The sequence below is a fragment of the Podarcis cretensis genome (assembly GCF_951804945.1).
Source record: "Podarcis cretensis genome assembly, chromosome: 3".
Taxonomy (NCBI): domain Eukaryota; kingdom Metazoa; phylum Chordata; class Lepidosauria; order Squamata; family Lacertidae; genus Podarcis; species Podarcis cretensis.
This window is the reverse complement of record NC_137172.1, coordinates 71,207,205-71,232,241: the sequence shown is the minus strand read 5'-3', so window position 1 is coordinate 71,232,241 and position 25,037 is coordinate 71,207,205. Positions and strand designations below refer to the sequence as shown.

The window sequence follows — 25,037 nt, the reverse complement described above, 5'->3', positions numbered from 1 at the left end:
CCTCCATATTGAGTTTTTTCTGTGCCTTCGCTTCCATTGGTGACAACCATCTTGGGGTTTTGTTTTCTAACAAATCCTTATATCTTATCCAAACATTAAACAATGCTTTTCTAACAATATGATTTTTAAATGCTTTATGTGCTTTGACCTTATCATACCACAAATAAGCGTGCCAACCAAATACATTGTTGAACCCTTCCAAATCCAATACGTCAGTGTTTTCAAGAAGCAGCCATTCCTTCAGCCAACAAAATGCAACTGGTTCATAATAAAGTTTAATGTCTGGCAGGGCAAATCCACCTCTTTCTTTAGCATCAGTTAGTATCTTAAATTTTACTCGAGGCTTCTTGCCCTGCCAGACAAATCTAGAAATATCTCTCTGCCACTTCTTGAAACAGTCCATCTGTCCAACAGTCCAAAATCTGCAAAGTTTGAAACAAAAACAACATCCTTGGCAATACATTCATTTTTATCACAGCAATTCGGCCTAGCAATGATAGCTTCAAATTTGACCATATTTCTAAATCTTTTTTCACCTCAGTCCAACATTTTTCATAGTTATCTTTAAACAAGTTAACATTCTTAGCAGTCATATTAACCCCTAAATATTTCACTTCCTTAACCAATGTTAATCCTGTCTCTTCCTGGAACTTCTCTCTCTCATTCACAGTTAAATTTTTCTCTAGAACCTTAGTTTTTGTCTTGTTCAACTTAAAACCTGCTACCTGACCAAATTCTTGAATCAATTCTAGTACCCTTTTGGTACTAGATTCTGGCTCCTGCAAAGTCAATACTAAATCGTCAGCAAATGCTTTCAATTTGTACTGTTTAGCCCCCACTTGTATGCCTTTAACCAACTGGTCCTTTCTGATCATATTTAGCAAAACCTCCAGGACCGATATGAAAAGCAATGGAGAAATTGGGCAACCTTGTCGTGTTCCTTTCTCAATCTTAAACTCTTCTGTCACTACATTATTCACAATTAATTTTGCCTTTTGCTCTGAGTAAATTGCACCTATACCATTTTCAAAACCTTGACCTACCCCCATCCCCTGTAGATTCTTCTTCATAAAGCTCCAAGAGATATTGTCAAAGGCCTTCTCTGCATCCACAAAAATCGAAACTGCCTTAGTATTAATATTCACTTGTAATTTTTCTAAAATATTAATTATATTTCTCGTATTATCAGACAAATGCCTGCCCGGGAGAAAGCCGGCTTGGTCTTTATGAATTTCTTCTATTAACACCTTTTTTAATCATTTAGCCAAAATATCTGCAAAAATTTTGTAGTCCACGTTAAGCAGCGATATGGGGCGGTAGTTCTTAAGCTGTGTCTTTTCAGTCTCTGTTTTCGGTATAAGTGTAATATAGGCTTCCTTCCACGACTCTGGTGCCCTTTTCCCCTCCAATATTGCATTACAGACCTCCTTCAGTGGTTGTATTAACCATTCTTTCAGAGACCTGTAGTACCTTGAAGTCAGTCCATCCGGTCCTGGAGATTTACCTAATTGCATGTTCTGGATGGCCCCTTCCACTTCCTGATCTGTTATTTTGTAGTTCAACATTAACTGGTTTCCCTGAGAGATTTTATGTAATCCATTTATTTTCAGAAATCGATCAATATCCATTTCCTTCTCCTTCTGCTGTATATAAAGTTGTTTAAAATACCTCTGGAAACACTTCCTAATCTCCGCTGGGTTCTGAATATTCTTTCCTTCCACTTCCAAATTCGTAATAGTATTAAGTTTTTGTCTTTTTTTCATTTGCCAAGCCAGCAATTTCCCACATTTATTTGCCGATTCAAATGTCTTTTGTCTCATCTGTTTGATCTTCCATTCTATTTCCTGATTCGTCAATTTCATATATTGTACTTGATATAACTTAATCTCTTTCAGGATCTCCTGTGATTTTGGTTTTGCTCTCAACTTCTTCTCCCCTTCCTTTATTTTTTCCAAAATTTTATCCTTTTTTTCATTTTGGGTTCTCTTCTTAATTACATTCTGTTGTATCAGAAATCCTCTCATGACCGCCTTGCTTGCATTCCAAATTACTCTTTTTTCCACTGTTGTGCTCATATTTGTCTCAAAGTAGTCTCTCAAGTTTTTGGGGGCCTTCTTGATCACTTCTTCGCTCCTAAACAAAGTATCATTCATCCTCCATCTAAAGGAACCAATTGGTGTCAATCTCATTTCCATCTTCACTGCATTATGATCAGAGCACATCTTGGGGCAAATCTCCACTTTACTGGTCTTAGGAACCAATCCTCTGGTTAGCCAAATCTGGTCAATTCCTGTCCATGTCATTTTAGCCTCAGAGAAGAAAGTTCCCTCTCTTCCCAGAGGGTTCTTCATTCTCCAAATATCAGCTAAGTCCATATTTTCAGTCATGTCAAAAAAGGTTTTTGGTAGTCTACCATCTTTGGTGACTACCTGTCTCTGGGCCTTATCCATGTTTGTAGACACCACTCCATTCATATCTCCCATCAAAATCATATTATAGTCCATATAATCCAACAGGGTCTCATGTAGTTTCTTGAAAAATTCCGATTTTCCTTCATTTGGTGCATAGATGCCTACTATCAAGAATTTCTATCCTTGTGATTGAATTTCAATTGCAACAAATCTTCCTTGGTCGTCTTTAAATATAAATTTCGGTGATAGGCTCTCTTTTGCATAGAGGACTACTCCTCTTTTTTAAACTTTGTCTGATGAGATAAATTCATGTCCTAATCTTTTATTTATCAATATTTTCCTATGTAGCCTTATCACATGTGTTTCTTGTAGGCAGATCAAGTCCAATTGTTCTTTTTTTAATAAATGAAAGACTCTGTGCCTTTTTTTCGGGGGAGTTCATCCCATTAATATTCCAACTTAATATTTGCAATGCCATGATGTAATTACTCTAATTTTCATCCAACTGCCCCCAATGCTTGCTCTTCTTCTGTTGGTGGTGTCGACGGCAGGTTCACTAGGGGGTCCAGTCCATAAGATAATGCTGCTATCTCCACTATTCCTTTATTTGATGATCTTCTGTCCAATGCTCTTTGCTCAAGTCCTCTATCTGGCGACTTCCTGTTCGATGCTCTTGGCTCATTTCCAACTTCCTTCTGTAAGTCTTCTTCATATTTATCCAAAAACTTTACCTTGTCTTCTACCGATCTTATTTTAATTTTTCTTCCTTTGAAACTGAAGGATAAACCTTGGGGAAACTCCCACCTGAATTTGATTTCGTTCTTTCTCAGAAGGACAACCAAATCTCCATAGTCAAGCCTAAGATCCAGAAGATATTTTGGGACGTCTTTAAAAATTTCCACTCTTGACTGTTGAACTTCTAAATTCTTCCGATAGTGCCAACCCAAAATTTTATCTCTCTCTTCTTTATTTCGGAGGGTAATCAAGCAATCTCATATTCTATATTTCTCTTTTTTCCCTCCTCTTCCAAGTCTAAAAGCTCTCACAATTTTAAAGTCCTCTTGATCCAAATCCACATCCCAAAAATCAGCAAATTCCTGCATAAGAAAGTCTATCAAACTTTCCTTCTCCAATTCAGGCAAAGCCCTGATTCTCAAGTTCGTCTGTTTTTCTTTAAGTTCAATCATAGAAAGGGTCAATTTGTGTTCATCAAGTTGCCTCTGCAGGTCTGGAACTCTTTCACTCTCTAATTGTGTAACTTTGCATTCCACAGCGGCAGCTTTTTCCCTAGCTTCCTCCGCTGTCTGCCGTATCAAATTAGACTCCTGTACCAATTTCTGAATAGCCTCTGTATTGGTATTCACTTTTTGTCCCAACTTGTTTATACTTTCTGTATTTAAATTTATACTTTCTCTGTTTAAGTCAATTTTAGTAGTTGCCGTGTCAACTTTCTTATTAAGCTGATCCAAAGAGTCACTTATCTTACTTAGTGCCACCACTAAAGCATCTTCTGTTGTCATCGCTTTCAATTTAGAATGTACTGGCACAGCAGCAGCAGAGGAGGAAGGACCTGATGTTGAGGCTCTCCTTGGCTGCTGCAAAGTCTTTCCAGACCTTAATATTTTTTCAGAGGTTGACTGGTCTATTTTTTCCTTTCCATCTGCCATAACACTTAAAGATTCAAGGTCAGTCCACAGTCACACAATTTTATCTTGCAGTGGAAATTCCCTAGCCCAGCTCTTGTAACAATAACAGTGGAAATTCCCTAGCCCAGCTCTTGTCACAATAGCAGCTTCCTCTAGGGGGAAACAGTTTCTATTTGTATCAGTCTGTAGTTTCCAAATATCCAAATACAGCTCAAATAAGTAGACTTAGTTTCAATTTTCAACTTTTAGTCCTTATAACACAGACGGAAACAGTCGCAAGAATGTAGCTCAATGTATCTCTTCTTATTTATCTAGCTGTCAACGAACGTTCCAAAGCACGTCAATAAGAGCCCGTTCCCAGGATCAGAGCGGTAGTGCTTTTAACTCTCTTCCCACTCTCTCCTGCAGGCAAATTCAGTCCGAAACTCCCCCCCCTTCTCCTGCATCCAAGGGGGGTTCAATATTGATATTTTTCCCTGATGAAAGTTTAGATCTTTACAAATAGGCTTTCCAAGGCTTCAGCTTACAGCCTCCTTGCTTCAGTCTATTTACAAAAGGGGGAAGGCAGACTTCCTGTGTTGAACCTCCCCCGTTTTCGATGCCAAATTAATACTTTTAAAGATCCAATTCTCCTACTTCGTTCTACTCACGAGTAGTTGCTTTAATGTCCGAATAACCACAGGAAAAGGTCAGCGCTCTCCGGCAACGGCTATGCGGCTTCGCTCCGTGGAAAAAGCAGTCAATTCAAAGAACTGCGCTGCTCACCCCACGTCGCTCCGGATCCCCGAAATCGGGTTTCCCCACGAGTAGGGGAGGCGCAAAAGGTGCCAGCCGAATCCCCACGTTCGCAGGCTTCAGCGCCTGCGATTTTTAACGGGTCTCTGCCTTCACTGTGGCGGTCCCAACCCAGATTCCACGAGGCAAATTCCCCTTGGTCAGAGGAATTCCACCATTACCGATGGCGCTAAACCCGGAAGTCCGAACTTTACTTTGTCTTCCACTGATCTTATTTTCATTTTCCTTCCTTTGAGGCTAAAGAGTAGATCTCAGGGAAACTCCCACCAAAAGATGATTTTATTCCTTCTTGACAGGGCAACCAAATCTCCGTAGTTAAATCTAAGATCTGAAAGGTATTTCAGGACGTCTTTCAAAATTTCCACTCTTGACTGTTGTTCTTCTAAGTTCCTCTGGTAGTTCCAACAGTCTCTTATTTTGTTCTTCTCTTTTTTCCCTCCTCTTCCAAGTCCAAGAGCCCTCACAGTTTTAATCTCTTCTTGACCCAAGTCCCAGTCCCAAAAGTCATCAAATTCCTGTGTAAAGAAATCTATCAAACTTTCCTTCTCCAGTTCAGATAGGGCTCTGATCCTCAAAATCTGATTTTCTTTAAATTCAATCATAGCAGGCATCAACTTTTGGTCATCAAATTGCATCTGTAAGGCTGGGACTCTCTCTCTCTCCAATTGTGTTACTTTAGGTTCAACGGCAATAACTTTCTCCCTAGCCTTCTCCGCAGTTTGCCATGTCAAAGTGTATTCCTGTGTCAGTTTCTGAATAGTTTCTATATTGGTGTTCACTTTTGGTCCCAAATTGTGAATTTTGGTAGTTACCACATCCACCTTTTTGTGAAACTGTTCCAGTGAGTCACTTATCTTACATAATACAACCACTAAGGCCTCTTCTGTCAACATTCTTAACTGATTCAAGGTCCCCAGAATCTCACAGGTTTCTATCTTGCAGCTGGAAATTCCCCCAGCTCAACTCTTGTGACAGTTTCAAAAGCTTCCTCTAGAGGGAAACAGTTCCTCTAGAGGGAAAAAGTTTCTATTTGTATTAGTCCTTTTAAACTCAATTCAAACAATAAAGTTAGTTTCAATTTTCTGTTACTTTTGCTCCTTTTTAAACGCAGACGGAGACCATGGAAACAATGTAGTCCTCTTATTTAACTAACTGTCAGTGAACGTTCTAATCATGGTCAGTCCTGTTGGCAGCCCGTTTCCAGGATCGGAGCGGTGGTATATTAACTCTGTTCGCTCTCTCCTGCAGGTATACTCAGTCCAAAACTTTCCCCCCTCTTCTCCTGCCACCAAGGGGGATTTAGTATTTTTTACTGATGGAAATTTAGTCCTTTACAATAGGCTTTCCGATACTTCAGCTTGCATCCTCATTGCTTCAATCTATTTACAAAAGGGGAAGGTGGACTTCCTGTTTTAGACCTCCCCGTTTCGGCACCAAATTAAGACGTTTAAAAATCCAATTCTCCACTGCTTGATTGTCTGTCCTAAAGCACACCCGGCGATCATGAAATTCATTAGTCCAAAGGTGCACAGCCAACACTATGGGAAAAAAACTCAAGAAAGGTAAGGTCCCGAGTGATGGCCTCGCCCTGCCAGCTTTCAGGCCAACGCTGAGCACACCATCGCCCCCTAAAGTAAACTCCAAAGCCGAGGGACCCTGTGGCATCTGACTGGACCTGAAAGTCTGAAAACAGTTTAAGGTTGTCCTGCCATAGGGAGATCCCACTGTAATTTTCTAGAAACCTGAGCCAAATCTCCAAATCTGCCTTGACAGACTTGGACAGGTGGACCCTGTCATGTGGGGACCTAAGGCACACAGATAACCTAGCCAGGCGGGCACAGAAAGGTCGCCCTGGGGATGCTACCCTGCAGGCAAAGTTAAGGTGTCCCAGGAGAGACTGGATCTGCCTGAGGGTGACCTTCCTGAGGGGGAGAATTTACAAAATAAATTCCTTAAGGGCAACCAGCTTATCCAGGGGCAGATGGGACGATTGGGCAATGGTGTCTAATTGAATACCAAGAAAGGTGAGCGTTGTAACTGGGCCCTCTGTTTTGTCAGCTGCCAAGGGGACTCCCAGCTCCTGTGAGCGTTGTAACTGGGCCCTCTGTTTTGTCAGCTGCCAAGAGGACTCCCAGCTCCTGCGTCAAGAAAATAAAAGCCTCTAAAAGTGAAGCACATTCAGAATTATTTGATTTTCCAATCAATAAAAAATCATCTAGATAATGAAGAACCCCTAACAAACCAGTTCTATAACGTAAAGCCCAGTCCAGAAAGGTGCTAAATGTTTCGAACTCTGCACATGCAACCGAACAGCCCATGAGCATAGCTTTATCAATGTAAAATCCACCCTGAAAGCCAAGAAGATGGAAATTGCTAGGGTGAACTTGTGATAATCGGAAGGCTGATTCAATGTCACACTTTGCCAAAGGAGCCTCCTGCCCAAAACTGCGAATAAGTTTGACAGCCTGATCAAATGAGGTATATTTAATGGAGCAAAGTTCGGGGGGTATAGTATCATTAACTGAACCCCCTTTTGGATAGGACATGTTATGAATCAGCCTGAATTCCCCTGGGGTCTTTTTTGGCACGATGCCTAAAGGTGAAATGTGAAGGTTTTTGAGGGGGGAGTTAAAGAAGGGGCTGCCACCTGCCTGCCTTGACCTCTTTTTCTATCGTTTTTCCTGGCAAACTCTGGCATTTCCCTCACAGATTTTTGGTTTGGAGAATCTTTAGCTGTAAGAGTACCTGACAGTACTCTAAAGAGTATTCTAAAACCCTGAGAAAAACCATGCCACAAATAGGAGGCTGCTTCCTTATTAGGATAAATGTTTAAAATATGACACAGGGAGGAAAATTTGATGGGAGTGAAAGCCAAGCAAAGGAGGTTGCTATCCGCGGTTTGCTGCTGAGCCATTGTTGGGGCCAGGGTTTGTTTTTCTTGGTGTGTTTTTTTTTTTTTTGAGCCCTGCTGATAGTGCCCCTGGCCCCCCAAAAGGGCTGCCTCCATTTGAAACATGACGATACCAGGTGGGCACCACCACACACTCATGAGGATACTTAGAAACCTGCCTTTGGCATAACCCTTTGTTGTGCTCCCAGCAGAATTTGCATTTAAAATCCATCTTTGTGTCCAATTTACCTGAGCAGATGTGATTGTGTTTGCTCAGTGAATGACAGGGAGGAGAATGTGTGTCAAACAATGCAAGGAATACATTCTGGGTGCACTTGTCTCTTATCAAACTTCACTGCCTTGAATTGACATGCAGTATGAAGGTGCAGCTTTTTTCCTATAGGCTGGCATGGGCTTGAATTCTGATTAATCATTGCAAAGTTTATGACCCTTGGGGTAAGATGAGTTCCTCTGGAATCAGACTTTGTCACTCTTCTTGCACAACCTTTCTCCAGGGGAGTGAGGTGAGGGAGCGACAAGCAGCCCTGTCCTCTGAATTAAAGCCAAATGTGCTCAATAAGACTTTCCCTCATAATAAATTTGTTTAGGAATGAAGCTTTCAAAGAGATTATTCAGTACCATAAAAATAAATTTCTGTTCCAGCAATCACAGTTTCCCCCCAATTATTTGCAACACATGGATTGCTAATTGCACAAGCATTCTTCAAGGGCCAAAGGTGAGTAAATGACAAGCAGCATACAATAAAACTGCTCTTGTAATTTTTATGTTACTTTTTCTACAGTTCTGAAATTATACTATATCACACAGTTATGCATACCCAGAAATTTGGTGTAACCCACCAAAGTGACTTATCTTCATCAGGGAAATGATCAAGTATCCATAATGGTTTTGTAGGACCATTACAAGGAAATTACTTCTTGCCTGCAATAGTTCTACTCAAAATGCCTTCAAATAATCACAAGCATCTGTTCCAACAGTCACAGCTCTTGAGCAATTATTTGCAACACATGGATTGACAGATACTATAACACATGCACATCCTGTTCTAGAGGAGGACCTAAGCAAGGAACTCTATTGAGAATACTGCTTGCTTGGTTCCAACACAGCTATAGTGGGACAGCAGCAAATCTCTCAAGATCTGGACAATTGGTAAGGTAAAGGTAAAGGGACCCCTGACCATTAGGTCCAGTCGTGACCAACTCTGGGGTTGCGGCGCTCATTTCGCTTTATTGGCCAACGGAGCCGGCATACAGCTTCCGGGTCATGTGGCCAGCATGACTAAGTCGCTTCTGGCAAACCAGAGCAGCACACGGAAACGCCGTTTACCTTCCCGCCACAGTGGTACCTATTTATCTACTTGCGCTTTGACGTGCTTTCGAACTGCTAGGTTGGCAGGAGCAGGGACCGAGCAACGGGAGCTCACCCCATTGCGGGGATTCGAACTGCTGACCTGATTGGCAAGTCCTAGGCTCTGTGGTTTAACCCACAGTGCCACCCGCGTCCCTTGTGTGTACCAATGCATGTGTGTACCAATTGTGTGGACAATTGGTACACACATGCAAGACAGAGAAAAAGTTTGTATAAGTATTCTCAAGCTGGAAGTAGACTCAGTTCACCACTAATATTCCAGCAGAACCTGAAGAGGAGCCTTTCCATCTGCTCCTGAAAAACACTCTCAAAGCTTTCACTTTTTTGCAATGGCCATCATGTTTTCCCAGTCTCCAAGATGGCCTGGCACTGTGGTGGTCAAGTAGATAGTTGTAACACCAGGTTGTCACAAAATGCCATCCCTAGTTGCTGCACAGAATCCAGCACCTTTATTGGGAGGTTCCAAGATCAACATGCACCTTCTTTTAGTGTAATGTCTCCCAAACATGGAATAGTCACATACCCTTTTTGAGAGAAAGAGCACTTGGAACCCCGGGAATCTTGCACTGCTCAAAATTGGGGTGGCATGCAGCAAGATGGCATAAGAAGTCTTTCTTGACAATAGATTGCGGGGGTAGGAAGCAGAGGGCTTCTTCACTGCTTTGCTGTCAACTCCAGCCCAGTTTCTCAGAGATGGGCAGTGGGGTCAGGCTGGGACTAGTGATGTGCCCCTCTGAGCTCCTGAGACCTTGCCCAGGGCCTGATGTGTTTGATTGCTGCTCTCAGGCCTAGGTTGGACCCTGGGCTAAATTTTCCTAGACCTTCAGGACGTGGCAAAGTGCAGCCTTCTCCCTTCATATGTCCCGTGCTTGGGCCCTGTTCCAAGAATACCTGGGCCCTAAGCTCTCTAAGGAGACTATCAAGCAAACAGGCACCCTTCAAGTGGGTTGGGTCTGCAAGGATTTTTTGCACTGGCGCAGGCATCTTTGTGTCCTTGGAGGAGATGGCGGCAGTGTTGGCAATGGCTTAGCATTGAATTTACTCTAGTTTCCTCCCCTGAAGGAGAAGGCTTCTTGCTGACTGCAAGAGGCACCAAGGTTGTTCCACAGCAGGCGGTGTCTGGCTTGAGGTGTCCAATGTTTCAGGGCAGAACATTTCTCTACTACTGGCCTCTTCCCTGGACTCAGATGCTTCTTGGGGTCCTCATTTCACCTCCTCCATTCCCCAAAATTTGTTTTAACCCTTTCTCTCTGCTCCATGATCCCGATGGAATTTGCCCCTTTTCAACCTGACCCATGAAAGAAATTGCTATGGGCATCAAACATGCACTGTCCATTTTCCCCACTTGTCCTCCCCGCATATTCCTGACACACCCTCAGAAATGACTCTGTGGGGTTCAGGAGAACCCCAAGAACAGTGCAGAGGGAAAGGAAGGTGAGGGGGGAGGGATTGTGCCATCTGGCAAACTGAAATGTTTGTCCTGAGAGAACAACTGGAAGAGTGTGAAGTGGAATTCCACTAACAATAAATAAATAAATAAATGACTTGAATGACTCGTATGATTTCCATTTGCATCTGCAACACCAATAGTTAGTTAGGTTTTTTAAACAATAATTTTATTAATTTTCAATTACAATAATCCAGTAGTAGCTTCATTAAAACAGTGCCAAATTATAATACAGTTACTAATCCCAATAGTTAGTTTGGGATTCCTTGACTGTTGCACATGGAGTCAAAAATTAAGACATGTTGGAATGCAGAAAGAGAAGAGGCTTACAGTACAAATGTAATTGTATTGTAGTGTTGTTGTTTTTTAAAGAAATATTACACATATTCAAGCATTAAGACGCTATTAAGCCACATGAGATGTTTTTACCCCTAACTCTTACAAATAGGGCTGGATTACAAATTACAGCACATATTAGAACATTAGGAAGCTATTAAGCCATATGAGATTTTGTTTTTTACTAACTCTTACAAATAGGGCTGGATTAAATGCATACAGTGCACTTTATTTCATCCTTCCAAGCTGAAGGCAGACTCATGATTCCTCATGGATGTCCCAGCAGAACTTGAAGGGCAGCTTTTCCATTCTCTTCTTAAAAACGCTGTCAAACCTTTCACTTTGTGCGACTGTCATCATGTTCTTCCAGTCTCCAACAGTGCCTGGCCCAGGAAGCAGACAGAAAGAAAGTGCATTGTGGTGGTCAAATAAATATCCATAACTCCAGATATATTCCATCCCTAGCTGGGTATATGTCCCTCAGTGTGAAAAAAATTCCACACTCCAGATTGGAAAGACAACTATGCCACCCTTAAATATGCATATTTAGAAGAAGGAAAAAACAACAGAGAAAGTACATAATAGAACAACTATAAAATTAGGAAACACCAGAAACTGAGAGTTTCATGAATACTGGAAAAAATGAAATCACTATTACTTGGTAGCTATCAAATGTCATAGTAGGTGCCAAGTGAATCTGTCGGGAATTCTGCAAGCCGCACTAAGTCAGTTTGATCTGCCACTGACTTACCTTTGCGAAGAAAATGCCCTCTGCTGTGGTCTATTAAATCATTTGGCAAGAACTCATAGTTTGCCCTGGGATCTGCTTTCATTTTATTAAATGTAGCCTGATCCACAACAGCATCCACCTCCTTTTCCATCAGTCTCTTTCCCAGGAAGTTGCATAATTTCAATACACAGCTTCTCAGGTCCTGAAATGGAACGTGGTTTAAATGTCAAGCCATCCACAATAGAGAAACCTGACAGCCTAGTGACTAAAACTCATGGAACAGGCAGAATAATAATAATAATAATAATAATAATAATAATAATAATAATAATATTAACAATAACAACAACAACAACAACAACCTGCTCATCTGGCTGTGTTTTCCCAGCCACCCTGGGCATCTTCCAACAAAATATTAAAATACAATAATTAATCAAACATTAAAAGCTTCAGGGCTGCCTTCAGATGTTTTCTAAAAGTCAGATAGTTGTTTATTTCTTTGACATCTGATGGGAGGGCGTTCCACAGGGTGGGTGCCACTACCGAGAAGGCCTCTGCCTGGTTCCCTGTAACTTCGCTTCTTACGGTGAGGGAACCGCCAGAAGGTCCTTCGGGCTGGACCTCAGTGTCCGAGCAGAACGATGGGGGTGGAGATGCTCTTTCAGGTATACTGGGCCGAGACCGTTTAGGGCTTTAAAGATTAGCACCAACACTTTGAGTTGTGCCCAGAAACGTTCTGGGAGCCAATGTAGGTCTTTCAGAACCGGTGTTATGTGGTCTCGGCGGCCACTCCAAGTCACCAGTCTAGCTGCCGCATTCTGGATTAGTTGTAGTTTCCAGGTCACCTTCAAAGGTAGCCCCACGTAGAGCACATTGCAGTAGTCCAAGCAGAAGATAACCAGAGTATGCACCACTCTGGCAAGGCAGTCCAAGGGCAGGTAGGGTCTCAGCCCTGGACACAGAATTGGGCTGCACACCTTATCCTTCAGAGGCACAGTTACCCCATTCAAGACCAGGGAGCCCTCCACACCTACCCACCCCCTGTCCCCCCAAAACAGTACTTCTGTCTTGTCACAATTCAACCTCAATCTCTTAGCCGCCATGCATCCTCCAACCGCCTCCAGACACCCACACAGGACCTTCACTGGTTCCAATTTAAAAGAGAGCTAGAGCTGGGTATCATCCGCATACTGATGAACACCCAGCCCAAACCCCCTGATGATCTCTCCCATCGGCTTCATTAAAAAAGCATGGGGGAGAGGACAAAACCCTGAGGCACTCCACAAGTGAGAGCCCAAGGGTCTGAACACACATCCCCCAATACCACTTTCTGAATACGGCCCAGGAAGAAAGAGCGGAACCACTGTATAACAGTGCCCCCCAGCTCCCAGCCCCTCTAGACAGTCCAGAAGGATGCCGTGGTAGATGGTATCAAAGGCCACTGAGAGATCCAGCAGAACTAGGAAACAGCTTTCAACTTTGTCCCTAGCCCACTGGAGATCATTGACCAGTGTGACCAAGACAGTTTCAGTCCCATGATGAGGTCTGAATCCTGACTGGAAGGGATCCAAATGGTCCGCATCCTCCAGGTGTGCCTGGAGTTGTTCAGCAACCACCCGATCAATCACCTTGCCCAAGAATGGAAGATTTGAGACTGGGCGATAGTTGGCCATATTGACCGGGTCTAAAGATTTTTTTTTAAGAAGCAGTTTAATGACTGCCTCTTTCAGTGGGTCTGGGAAGGCTCCCTCACCGAGGGAAGCATTCATCACCCTGCAGAGCCCATTGCCCAGCCCTTCGCAGCTCGCTTTTATTAGCCAGGATGGGCAAGGATCAAGTAGACAGGTGGTTGGTTTCACTCATCCACATCCTTGTCCACATCCTTGGAGGTAACAGATTGGAATTGATCCCATACAACTTGACTAGACAGGACTCTAGCACTCTCCCACCCCGGCCCTGCTCCCACTGTGGCGTCTACCTCATTCTGAATCTGAGAGACTTTATCTGCAAAGTACTTTGCAAAGTCATTGCAGAAGATATTGGGGCCTTTACCGGACCCTGATGGCAGAGATGGTTCCATTAAATCGTGAACCACCTGAAAGAGTCTCCTGCTGCTGTTTTCTGCAGATGCAACAGAGACAGTGAAGAAGGGCCTCTTCGCCGTCGCTGTCACCACTTGGTAGACTCAATGTTGAGCTCTAACCTGTATCCGCTCAGATTCAGAGTGAGTTTTCTGCCACCAGTGCTCTAGCCATCTCAGTGATTGTTTCATCACCCTCAGCTCTGGGGAAAACCAAGGGGCTGTCCAGGCTCCATGCAATTGGAGAGGGCGCTTCAGAGCTAGACAGTCTTGAGCCTTGGTTAGCTCAACATTCCAGCGGGCCACCAGGGAATCAGCTGAAAGGCCATCAGCATGGGATAAAACATCCCCTACCACTCTCTGGAAACCATTTGGATCCATTAGGTGCAGGGGGCGGACTATCTGAATCGGTTCCACCTCCCTGCAGAGGTCACGGAGAAGTCCAGTTGCACCAGGAAGTGATCTGACAATGGCACTTCTTTTGTTTCGCTTTCACTTAGTGTCAGGTCACTCACATCCATAGAGGTGAACACCAGGTCTAAGGCATGTCCGCGACTATGAGTTGGGCCAAACTTATTTAAGGACAGCCCCATGGAGGCCATGCTTTCCACAAAGTCCTGAGCAGCCCCTTGTAAGGTCCTGTCAGTGTGGATGTTAAAATCCCCCAGGACAACCAAACCAGGTGTCTCCAGGAGAACATCCACCACAACCTGAAGCAGCTTGGGCAGCGAATCCTTGGTGCAGCAGGGAGGTCAGTACACCAAAAGGAATCCTGTACTGCCCCTATTGCCCAACTTCCAGAACATGCACTCAGAAAACTGAGTCTTCCCAATAGGACGCCTGGTGCAAGCTAATGACTTCCTAAAAATCACCACACCCCCCCCCCCAATGACCTGGGTTGCTGTGCGTAAGAGAAACCTGGTGGGCAAGCAGCGGCAAGAACAGGACCATTTGCTTCATCCAACCAAGTTTCTGTCACACATGTCAGATCAAGTTCTCCATCCACGATCAAGTCATGGATGGCAGTGGTCTTGTGAATCATTGACTTGGCATTGCACAGCTGCACCTTCAGGTCATGTGGGTATCCTTTGCTGATTCCAGTATCCATCTGGTCAAGAGCAGACCTGGAGGCGGGAATAGTCCTCAGACAGCAACTAAATCTGCCTCCTCTCTAATGACATGGTCTGGTCTTAGCGTAACTCCTCCTCCTACCCGTGATCACTGAGATCGGTTGTCCCAATACATCCCCCCCCCGCCCCCGTGGAACCTGCCCCAACCATTCTGTTGGCTGGGGCCCACTCCCAGGCAGCCTTGACCCTGCCCCTTAAAAACAAAATACAAACTAAACAAAAAACCAATAAAACAATAGAAACTAAAAATAATTATAATAAACGACACTCATACTAAATTTAAGCAAATCCCTAACCACAACCAAACATTTAAGCTAAAAAAAGAATTTAAAAGGATAAAAGAATAATTTTAAAACATTTTAAAAAGAACCCTCTGTGCTGTACAGAGGCCTGTCAGGCCCCATTCTCAGGATTACAAGCAGGGGAAACAAGCAGCCTGGATCTTTCTTTGCCTAGTTTGTAGTAATTGCCATTGCATTATATTGTACTTTCATTATTGCTTTTATTCCATGAGCCATGCAGAATGCATTATATTCTGGGGCAGCTCTTTCAACTGAGTCCACAAGTAAATAAATAAATGTCCCTGTTGAAGACACAAGGGAGGTTCTGTGACATCTCTCCTCAGCATCAGAGGGCCTGTGAAATGACATATCTTGCTTGGGATCAGGACACTTTATTTATCGCCCCGTAATCCCTCAGGGGAAATGGTTAAAGTGCACTTTTCGCAGTCTGGGGTCTGAAAAGCGGCTCCTGAGTCCATGGCCTGCTAGTCTTTTTAAAAAAAACCTTTAAAAAGGAGATGAGACTAGCAGGGGAAGCAGCAGCTGAGGGCACTTGAATAATCAAATTGCTTCCTTCCTCCATTTTGTAAAGGAGAGTTTTGAAGGATGCTTAATATCAGACTAGATAGCATTTTGATAACTTACCTTCTTCATTTCTTCATAGGTAAGAAATAGAATATTGAAGTCATCCTTGTGAGTGTACCAGCCTTCCACATGGTCCAGCCATGAACTTGCAAGTACTGATGGGAAAGATTGATTTGGCATAAAATGTAGATCGGGTGATTTTTTTGAAAAACATTCAGAGAAAAGCAGTACAAACATATAAATTCCATTAAAACAATTTAGAGGAATCATTTTAAGAACCAGCAGTGGTACAAACCATTAAAGAGAAGCTGAATTAATACCATCCACCCTCACCAAACACTTTCTCAGAGAAGGAATTTGCAGAAGAGTTCTGCATTTTAAGGCTCACTGCAGCTCTTCCCATCCCAATGCGATGAGAGAGTGATGGGTGGGCTGAGATCAGTCTAGCCTTCCTCCAGCCCCCTTCCTTCCCACACGGCCAGTTTCCTTATATGGTGTGGCAGTTAATACTTGCAACATTTAGGAGACATGGTCTGGTTTTCTGAGTTATAACTTGACACGAATCTCTACACTTGATTAAGGATTAGGAGCTCCACCTTGTAATGATTTGTAGCTGCTGCACCCTGATGCAAAGAGAATATAAATCCAACTGATTTCCTTTGGGAGTTGGCGAGATCTACACCCTTCCTTCTGCTTCAATGGGCACCATTCATCAGTGGCATAAAATGGTGTAGTTGGAGTCTGAGTTGGAGACTCTTTGTGATGAATGTGGAATTTCCTCAGAGTAACCTATGCATCAGACATGGCATTCTGAAAACGTTCCTTACCACACAGAGAATTTCTTTAATCTGTTGTCAAAGGAGATAAGGATGAAGGGACAAAAGAGATTCATTTTAAGCTTCCGGATTCTGTCTGCCTTGAAGCAGCTCTCAAGAGAGCGGGAGATCATTGCAGAGGGAAAAACAATGATGATTGAGGGTTATTATCCTTGCATATTCCCCAGGCTTCACTCGCAGTTCGTCTCGGTACCTGACTCCCGCTCTGGCATGGAATGCTAGAGGCAGGGATTTGTTGGGTGCAAAAGCACTTCACCTGCTGATAATCCTTCTATAACGCCATTAAGAAGCAGAGGTTCTCCTGTTAATGAGAGCTTAATTTGAACTAATGTATAGGCATGTGCTAGAAGAGATGAGATTACAAACTGCAGAACGGAATCAATTGCAAGATCATCAAGGTTTGAACTTGAGAGAAGACTTCATTCGGTGCAAAAGACAGTGGGAAGGAGCCTACATCTTCTTTATACAAAGTTTTTTATTTCTTTACATTTATGATATGGCAACCCTCCCTTGAATGCTAGTCCAATTTATATATGTGCAAGTGAGGAAGGAGGACACTGGATTGTTGATATGGAATACAAAATTAAATGGAACTGTGTGTGAAGAAGAAAAATGGAAAGAGAGAGGGAAGCTCTGTTTTGCAAAAGATTTACGATGGAAACTTAGAGCTGTCTTTTCCATATCCTTTATTATTTATGGGCTGAACTGGAAAATGCTAAAAGGACTTGGAATTTAATTTAATTTAATTGGAAGTACAACTTCGTAGTTATCTCCAGCTGAACAGAAAGATGAAAGGGATCTGTGTACTTGTCAAGGAACTGATAAGGTTCATTACTATTCAAACATGTATATGATAGAGAATACATTCACTTTTCAGACCGTTCTCAATCTGCCAGAAGAATTGACTTAATTTGGATCTCAGATGACTTAGTGCCAAAATCAAAATGGACAGAAATAAAACCAACGACTTTTTCAGACAATAACCCGGTTTATTTGGAATTAAGAGGTGAACAAAATCCAACAAGAAGATGGAGGTTATCAAAAGAAGGTGAGAGATGCGAAGAAAAAGATGTGAAGAAAAAAGATCCTAAGAAAGAAGAAATAAAACAAAATATAAAGAGATTAAAAACACAATTTTCTATGCTAGTGAACCAAGAAATAGAATGGAAAATAAAAAAATTAAGATAAATGAATTTTGAATTTGCAAATAAACCAGGGAAATAATTATCATGGTAGTTAAAGAGAAAACAAGAAATTAATGTTATATGAAGTCGATAGAAAAATAATAGATGACCTGAAGGATATAACAATTTGTAAAGTATTACTTGAATTTATACAGAGCCGGCAAAGAAAACAAATTTAAAATAGAGGAATATTTAAAGGAGAACAATTTACCAAAAATTTCAAAAGAAAAACGGATACATTTAAACACATCAATAGCAATGAATGAACTTCAACAAGCTATCAACCAAACTAATCGTCTGGACCTGATGGACTGACCACAAAATATTACAGAAAACTGCAAATGTATATCTCAGAGCCACTGAAAGAACTTATGAATAACATCCTGAGATCAAGGAAAGTCCCAGAATCCTGGAAAGAGGCATATATTAGCTGCCCTGCGCCCGGTTATGGCCGGGGAGGGCGGGGTACAAATAAAAATTTATTATTATTATTATTATTATTATTATTATTATTATTATTATTAAACAGGATACTGATTTAACAGCAGTAAAAAATTATAGACCAATTTCTCTGCTGAATAATGACTATAAACTGTTTGCCAGTATTATGGCAGAACATTTGTAAGTAATTTTGAAGGATTTGATACATAAGGATCAAGCTGGTTTTCTACCTGGCTGACAGATGAAAAATAACATAAGAAATATAATAGATGTGATTATCTAGAGGTCATGGATGAAAGACAGGCGGCACTGATGTTTGTTGATGCAGAGAAGGCTTTTGATAATGTCTCTTGAAGAAAATGATTGAAATGATGGACTTCAGTCAGACTTTCTTAGATGGTATAGAAGCAATTTATTTTGAACAACAGGCGATGTTAATTGTAAACAAGACAATAACAGAAAAATGTAAGGTAACAAAAGAAACAAGACAGGGTTACCCCCTGTCTCCATTATTATTTATATTAACCTTAGAAATCTGGCAAAGAATATAAGAATGGATGATAGCATTAAAGGAATAACAGTGGGTTGAAAATCATATAAATTAAAGCTTTTGCGGATGACCTGGTGATAACGGTAGAAGACCCCTTGGACAACATACCAGGGGTGCTGGAAAAAATTAAACAATTTGGACAAGTAGCAGGCTTTAGGCTAAATAAAAATAAAACAAAGGTTCTGTTAAAGAATGTTGGAACAACGGAAAAATGAATTTAGAGAAACAACAAAGTTGGTGGTAGAAAAGAAGGTAAAATACCTTGGTGTATGGCTAACAGCTAGAAATATAAACATTTTGAAAGATAATTATGTAAAGGAATGGAATGAAATGAAATGAAATAAAAAGAAATATGGAAGTGTAATATGGAAAATAAACCTGTCACTGTGGGGGAGAATCTCGGTGATCAAAGTGAATGTATTGATAAGAATGCTGTTTTTATTCCAAAAACTGGGCCAAGAGTTTATCGCGTCAGATTCGAACAAAAAGAGAGGCGTGGTAATATATGTAAAAGAGAAGCATGATCCAAAATTAATTTTTAAGGAGGATGAAGGAAGAATATTGATTGTACAAATTGGGTTTCAAGGGGGGAAATGGCTGATTGTGGGGATCTATGCACCAAACGATAAGAAAGCTGGATTTTATACAAAGTTGAATGAAATAATGTTAGAGTATTTAGATCAGAAATTGATACTACTGGGAGATTTCAATGGAGTGGTGGTACCGGATTTAGACAGATTAACAAAGAGGCGAAATACATGAAATACATGAAGGTAAACTGCCGAAGGCCTTCTTTGATATGGCCAATACATTGGGAGTTATTGATATTTGGAGATTAAGGAATCCAACAGTAAGACAATTTTCATTTCACTCTGAGCCAAACCAAAGCTTCAGCAGAATAGATCAGATCTGGGTTTCTAAGATTCTAACACTGAGAGTAACTAGAATTGAAATCCTCCCAAAAACCCTGTCAGATCATAATCCTCTATATATGGAATTAAAAGGAAATGACCCCTCTACACATAGATGGAGAATGAATGAGAGTTTATTTAATGACCAGAGAGTAGTGGAAACTGCAAAAGAGACAATAACAGATTATTTTAAATGGAATCTAAACAAAGAAACATGAATTGAAACAGTCTGGGAAGCGAGCAAAGCGGTGATAAGGGGTTTCCTGATTCAAAAAAACAGCTTCCAGAAAAGAGGGAGAGAGAAGAAGAAAGAAGAGATCCTGTCCCAGCTCATGGAGAACGAAAAACAGCTTATAACAAAACCTAAAGATGAAATAATAAAATGAAATATAAAAATGTTGCAGTCTCAGTTCTCCATGGTGGTGGGACAGGAGATTGAATGGAAAATAAAAGCCATGAGGCAAAAAAAATTCGAGTCGGCCAACAAAGTTGGGAGATTCCTGGCGTGGCAAATAAAAGAAAGACAAAAACAGAACACAAATTATAAAATAAAAGATGGGGATAAAATGATTGAGGACCCGAAAGAAATTAGAAAAGTATTTCAGAGATTCTATAGAGATGTTTATAGGAAAGATAAAGAAGACAATAAGAGAATAGAATAATAATAATAATAATAATAATAATAATAATAATAATAATAATAATAATTTATTATTTGTATCCCGCCCATCTGGCTGGGTTTCCCCAGCCACTCTGGGCGGCTTCCAACAAAGATGAAAAATACACTAAAATGTCACATATTAAAAACTTCCCTGAACAGGGCTGCCTTCAGATGTCTTCTGAATGTCAGGTAGTTGTTTATCGCTTTGACATCTGATGGGAGGGCGTTCCACAGGGCGGGCACCACTACCTGCGCCCTCTGCCTGGTTCCCTGTAACTTGGCCTCTCGCAGTGAGGGAACCGCCAGAAGGCCCTCGGTGCTGGACCTCAGTGTCCGGGCAGAACGATGGGGGAGGAGACACTCCTTCAGATATACTGGACTGAGGCCGTTTAGGGCTTTAAAGGTCAGCACCAACACTTTGAATTGTGCTTGGAAACGTACTGGGAGCCAATGTAGGTCTTTCAAGACCATAAATTGCATCAAATCTCAGAAGAAGAAAAAAGAATGCTTAACCAGGAGATAACAGAACAAGAGGTCACAAAGGCAATAAAAAGAATGAAAACAGGGAAGGCCCCAGGACCGGACGGTATCTCAGCAAAGTATTATAAAACACTATCGCAATACCTGACACCGGTTCTAAGTGAAGTAATGAATAAAGTCTTAAGAGAAGGAAGGATGCCAAACACCTGGAAAGAAGCCTATATTACACTGATCCCGAAGAAAGAGGTGGATATATTAGATGTAAAAAATTTCAGACCAATTTCGTTATTGAATAACGACCATAAGCTATTTGCAGATATACTAGCGAATAGACTAAAAATGGTGTTAAATAAGGTGATACACAAGGACCAAACAGGCTTTCTGCCGGGGAGGCATCTAAGGGACAACGTAAGAAACCTGATAAATATAATTGAATACCTTGAAGTCAGAAATGAGAAACAGGCAGTATTAATGTTCATAGATGCGGAAAAAGCGTTCGATAATGTTTCTTGGCATTTCATGAAAGAAAACTTAAAAGTATTAGGAATTGGTGAAAAATTTTTGAGAGGTATTGACACAATTTATTTGGACCAAAAAACAAAGTTAATAATTAATAACAACATATGAGATAATTTTGAGATAACTAAAGGTACTAGGCAGGGATGTCCTTTGTCTCCCTTGCTATTTATTACAGTCCTAGAGGTCTTGAACAAAAGGCTAAGAGAATCATCAGAAGTTAGAGGCATTAAGGTGGGACGAAAAGAATTTAAGTTAAGAGCCTTCACAGATGACTTAGTCTTAACGTTGGAAGAACCAAGACAAAGTGTGAAAGAGGCAATAAAAAGAATGGAAGAGTTTGGGAAGGTATCAGGGTTTAAACTCAACAAAAACAAGGCGAAAATGCTAGCAAAAAATCTGAAGAAAGAAGAGATGGAAGAATTACAAGTAGACTCAGGAATCGCGATAGCTAAAAAAATAAAATATTTAGGAATTTGGATGACAACAAAAAATATAAACCTGTACAAGGACAACTATGAGGTGGTATGGAAAGAAATTAAGAAAGATATGGACACATGGAACAGACTAAAATTGTCATTATTAGGAAGAATCTCTGTGATAAAAATGAATATATTACCTAGACTGTTATTTTTATTTCAAGCAATACCAGTGGTAAAAGGGATAAGACAATTTAAGGATTGGCAAAAAAAATTAGCGAAATTTGTCTGGCAGGGGAAAAGGCCAAGGATAAAAATGAAGATACTAGTAGATAAGAAAGAAAGAGGAGATTTTGATTTACCAGACCTGACTTTATATTATGAAGCTTCGTGCTTGGTATGGTTAAAAGATTGGCTGACTTTAGAAAATACTGACCTATTAGATCTAGAGGGCCATGACAATAGATACAGCTGGCATTCGTACCTATGGTACAACAAAGTAAAGGTACATAAAGGTTTTCTAAACCATGTGATCAGGAATTCTTTATATGAAGTATGGGATCGGAATAAAAACCTCCTGGAAAGAAAGACACCGTGGTGGATATCACCAATTGAGGTGCTGACAACAAAAAAAGTAAACATGGAAGGGGAAAGAGTAACATATGAGGATATTACTAGGAAAACAGACCAAGGGATAAAGCTCAAACCATATGACCAAATTGAAAAGATGTTAACAGGGTGGCTGCAGTACCACCAGATCAGTGACTTATTAAAGGAAGATAAAAAGAGAAATGGGTTCGAAGATAAAAAATCAAAATTCCAAATTGAGTTAATAGACTGTAAAGATAAAATTTTATCAAGAATGTATAGTTTATTACTAGAATGGTATACAAAAGATGAAGAAGTAAAAGAATCAATGATAAAATGGGCAATTGATATTGGGCATAACATTGAATTGGATGCATGAAAAAGATTATGGAAGGAGGGTTTGAGATTTACAGGATGTATGGCTTTAAAGGAAAACTTGCTGAAAATGATGTATAGATGGCATTTGACACCAGTAAAATTAGCTAAAATGTTTAGGAAAAAAGAAAGAAAATGTTGGAAATGTAAAAAGGAAGATGGTGACTATTTCCATATGTGGTGGACCTGCGATAAGGTAAAAAAAATTTGGGAATCAAGTTATAATGAACTCAAAAAAATATTTAGATATACCTTCCCCAAAAGACCGGAAGCGTGTCTATTAGGCTTAATAGGAACAGAAATTGAAATAGAAGATCAAAATTTGTTCATGTATGCTACAGCTGCCGCAAGGACCCTTCTGGCCCAAAGATGGAAAGTACAAGATATACCAACTATTCAGGAGTGACAGGCGAAGTTGACAGAATATGCAGAACTTGCCAAACTGTCAGGGAGGATCCGGGACCAGGGAGATCAAAGATACCAAAATAATTGGAGTAAATTTATTGAATATTTAAAGAAGAATTGTAAAGAGGTCAAGACACTAGCAGGATTGACATAATACCTCCAATGTATAACAGTAATAATATGAGAATGATGTGCGTGATGGAAAGAGGATAAATATACCAGTTGTGGGGAGGGAGGGGGGTCGCGACTCGGCAGAGTCAAAGGTAATGTATGGTGCTGTTACAATTTGTTGGAAAAGAATATATAAGGAAAACAATAAAAATTCACTTGGGAAAAAAAAGATAAGAATGCTGTTTTTATTTCAATCAGTACCTGTAGTCAGAGGTGCAGTATACTTCAAACAATGGCAAAAAGATCTTTCAAAATTTGTCTGGCAAGGCATGATGGAAAACAGCAACAACCGGGAAAGATAGACATAATGATTGGTATTAGTAATTGTATTATAATTTGGCATTGTTGTAATCAGTCTGTCATTGGGTTGTAATTGAAAACTAATCAAAATTATTATTAAAAAGTGGTTCATTTTAGAGTAGGAAATCATCCTTACCTTTTCCAGCCAAAAACCTCTCCATGAAAATTCCAAAATCTTCTACTTCTTCTAATTTGAGTGAAGTTTTGGAAAAATGGTAAAAGGAAACCAAGACATCCTTTGGGTTTCTGACCACATAAACAACCTGCAGAAATAACAACAAATTCTATTCTATTGCTGATCTTATTGTTCCTACTGTCTCTTCTGTTTTGCTTCTGTAGTTATTTCTGTGGCTCTGAAATGTGCCAGGAACCAGGTTGTTGAAGTGGGATATATATGCATAAAATATCTGAACTGCCCTCAGAAACTGAGAAATGTTAACAGAAACCCAGATGTTCATTTAAATAAGACAAGACAAATGTTTAATTTGATCAAATAATAAATGCGCCATTTCCTACTTTTGCTCTTCTGTTCCTTAATCCCTTGGGTGCTAAATAGTAGGGGAGATGGGAAGCAAAGAGGCGAGGTGATGGACGACTGATGTAATCCACATCGCGGAGCTTGTACTCCAGCCATGGAACTCTGTCTAGTAAATCCACTTTTTCAGTTCCATCTCGGTGACCTTCATGATAAATCAAGCTCAAAATATTTTGAGTCCATATTGTTCCTATAAACGAGAATAAGCCTATTTCATTCATTCATTGTCATGAATGTACTTAGTACTTTGCAGAGTGAAATAACTGTGAACAACATGTCTCTGCATCGGGGATTTGGGAAGACAGAACAATATTTGCTAATAAGTTCCTTTATTTTTTAGAAAGCTACCAAAAACGCTATTCCAGATTCTTCTCAGAACATTATACAAATGACAGTCAAAGATCAGGAAATTAAAAGAAAGTTGTCTGTTCTCCAAAGTACTTTAATTCAGTGGATTCAAACCATGATTTTTTATCAACGCCTTCTAGAAACAGGAATATTGACAAATGGCCAGTGGGACAAACATAATAGGCAAAAGGCAGTCGCAGAAGCCTTTCTTCATGTCACCCGAGTCCTAAATGCCTATACAATGCAGAACTTCCCCTCTCTCTCCTCTCCCACTCCCAGTTATTGTGTCCTCCCCACCCCACCAACCCTCCAAGGCAGATTTGGGGAACACTGGGGACACAAGGGGAGAGAAGAGTGAAGGAATCAGGTACTCTTACCTGATTTTGGATAAGTGACTATAAATACATCACTGTCTCTTATTTCAAAATCCTCCAAGGTATCCAAGTACTCCGCTGAAACCATGTCTGGCTGGAAATAGAATCCTTTGTATGTGAAAAGGTATTTCTCGTCTAGTTGCATTGCCTGCATAAGAATAAAGAGATGAGAACAGTTGCCTCTATTATGCGACAGCAGGAAATCAGAAAGAAATAGAGATGT

At 40.8% G+C, this 25,037-nt stretch overlaps 2 protein-coding genes across 2 annotated transcripts in view; both read right to left on the bottom strand.

The window, feature by feature from the left end:
• The window catches only part of LOC307213390 (amine sulfotransferase-like), a 38,830-nt gene that overhangs the window by 12,611 nt on the left and 1,182 nt on the right, over positions 1-25,037 (bottom strand). The gene's annotated exons all lie outside the window — the stretch shown is intronic.
• On the bottom strand, positions 11,034-24,968 carry LOC307213388 (amine sulfotransferase-like; the record flags this gene model as incomplete). The annotated part of the gene is made up of 6 exons (XM_079971250.1): positions 11,034-11,297; positions 11,666-11,846; positions 15,781-15,875; positions 23,694-23,820; positions 24,074-24,282; positions 24,818-24,968. The coding sequence occupies 6 exons, from the start codon at positions 24,966-24,968 to the stop codon at positions 11,173-11,175; spliced, it is 888 nt and encodes a 295-aa protein (XP_079827376.1). The 3' UTR covers positions 11,034-11,172.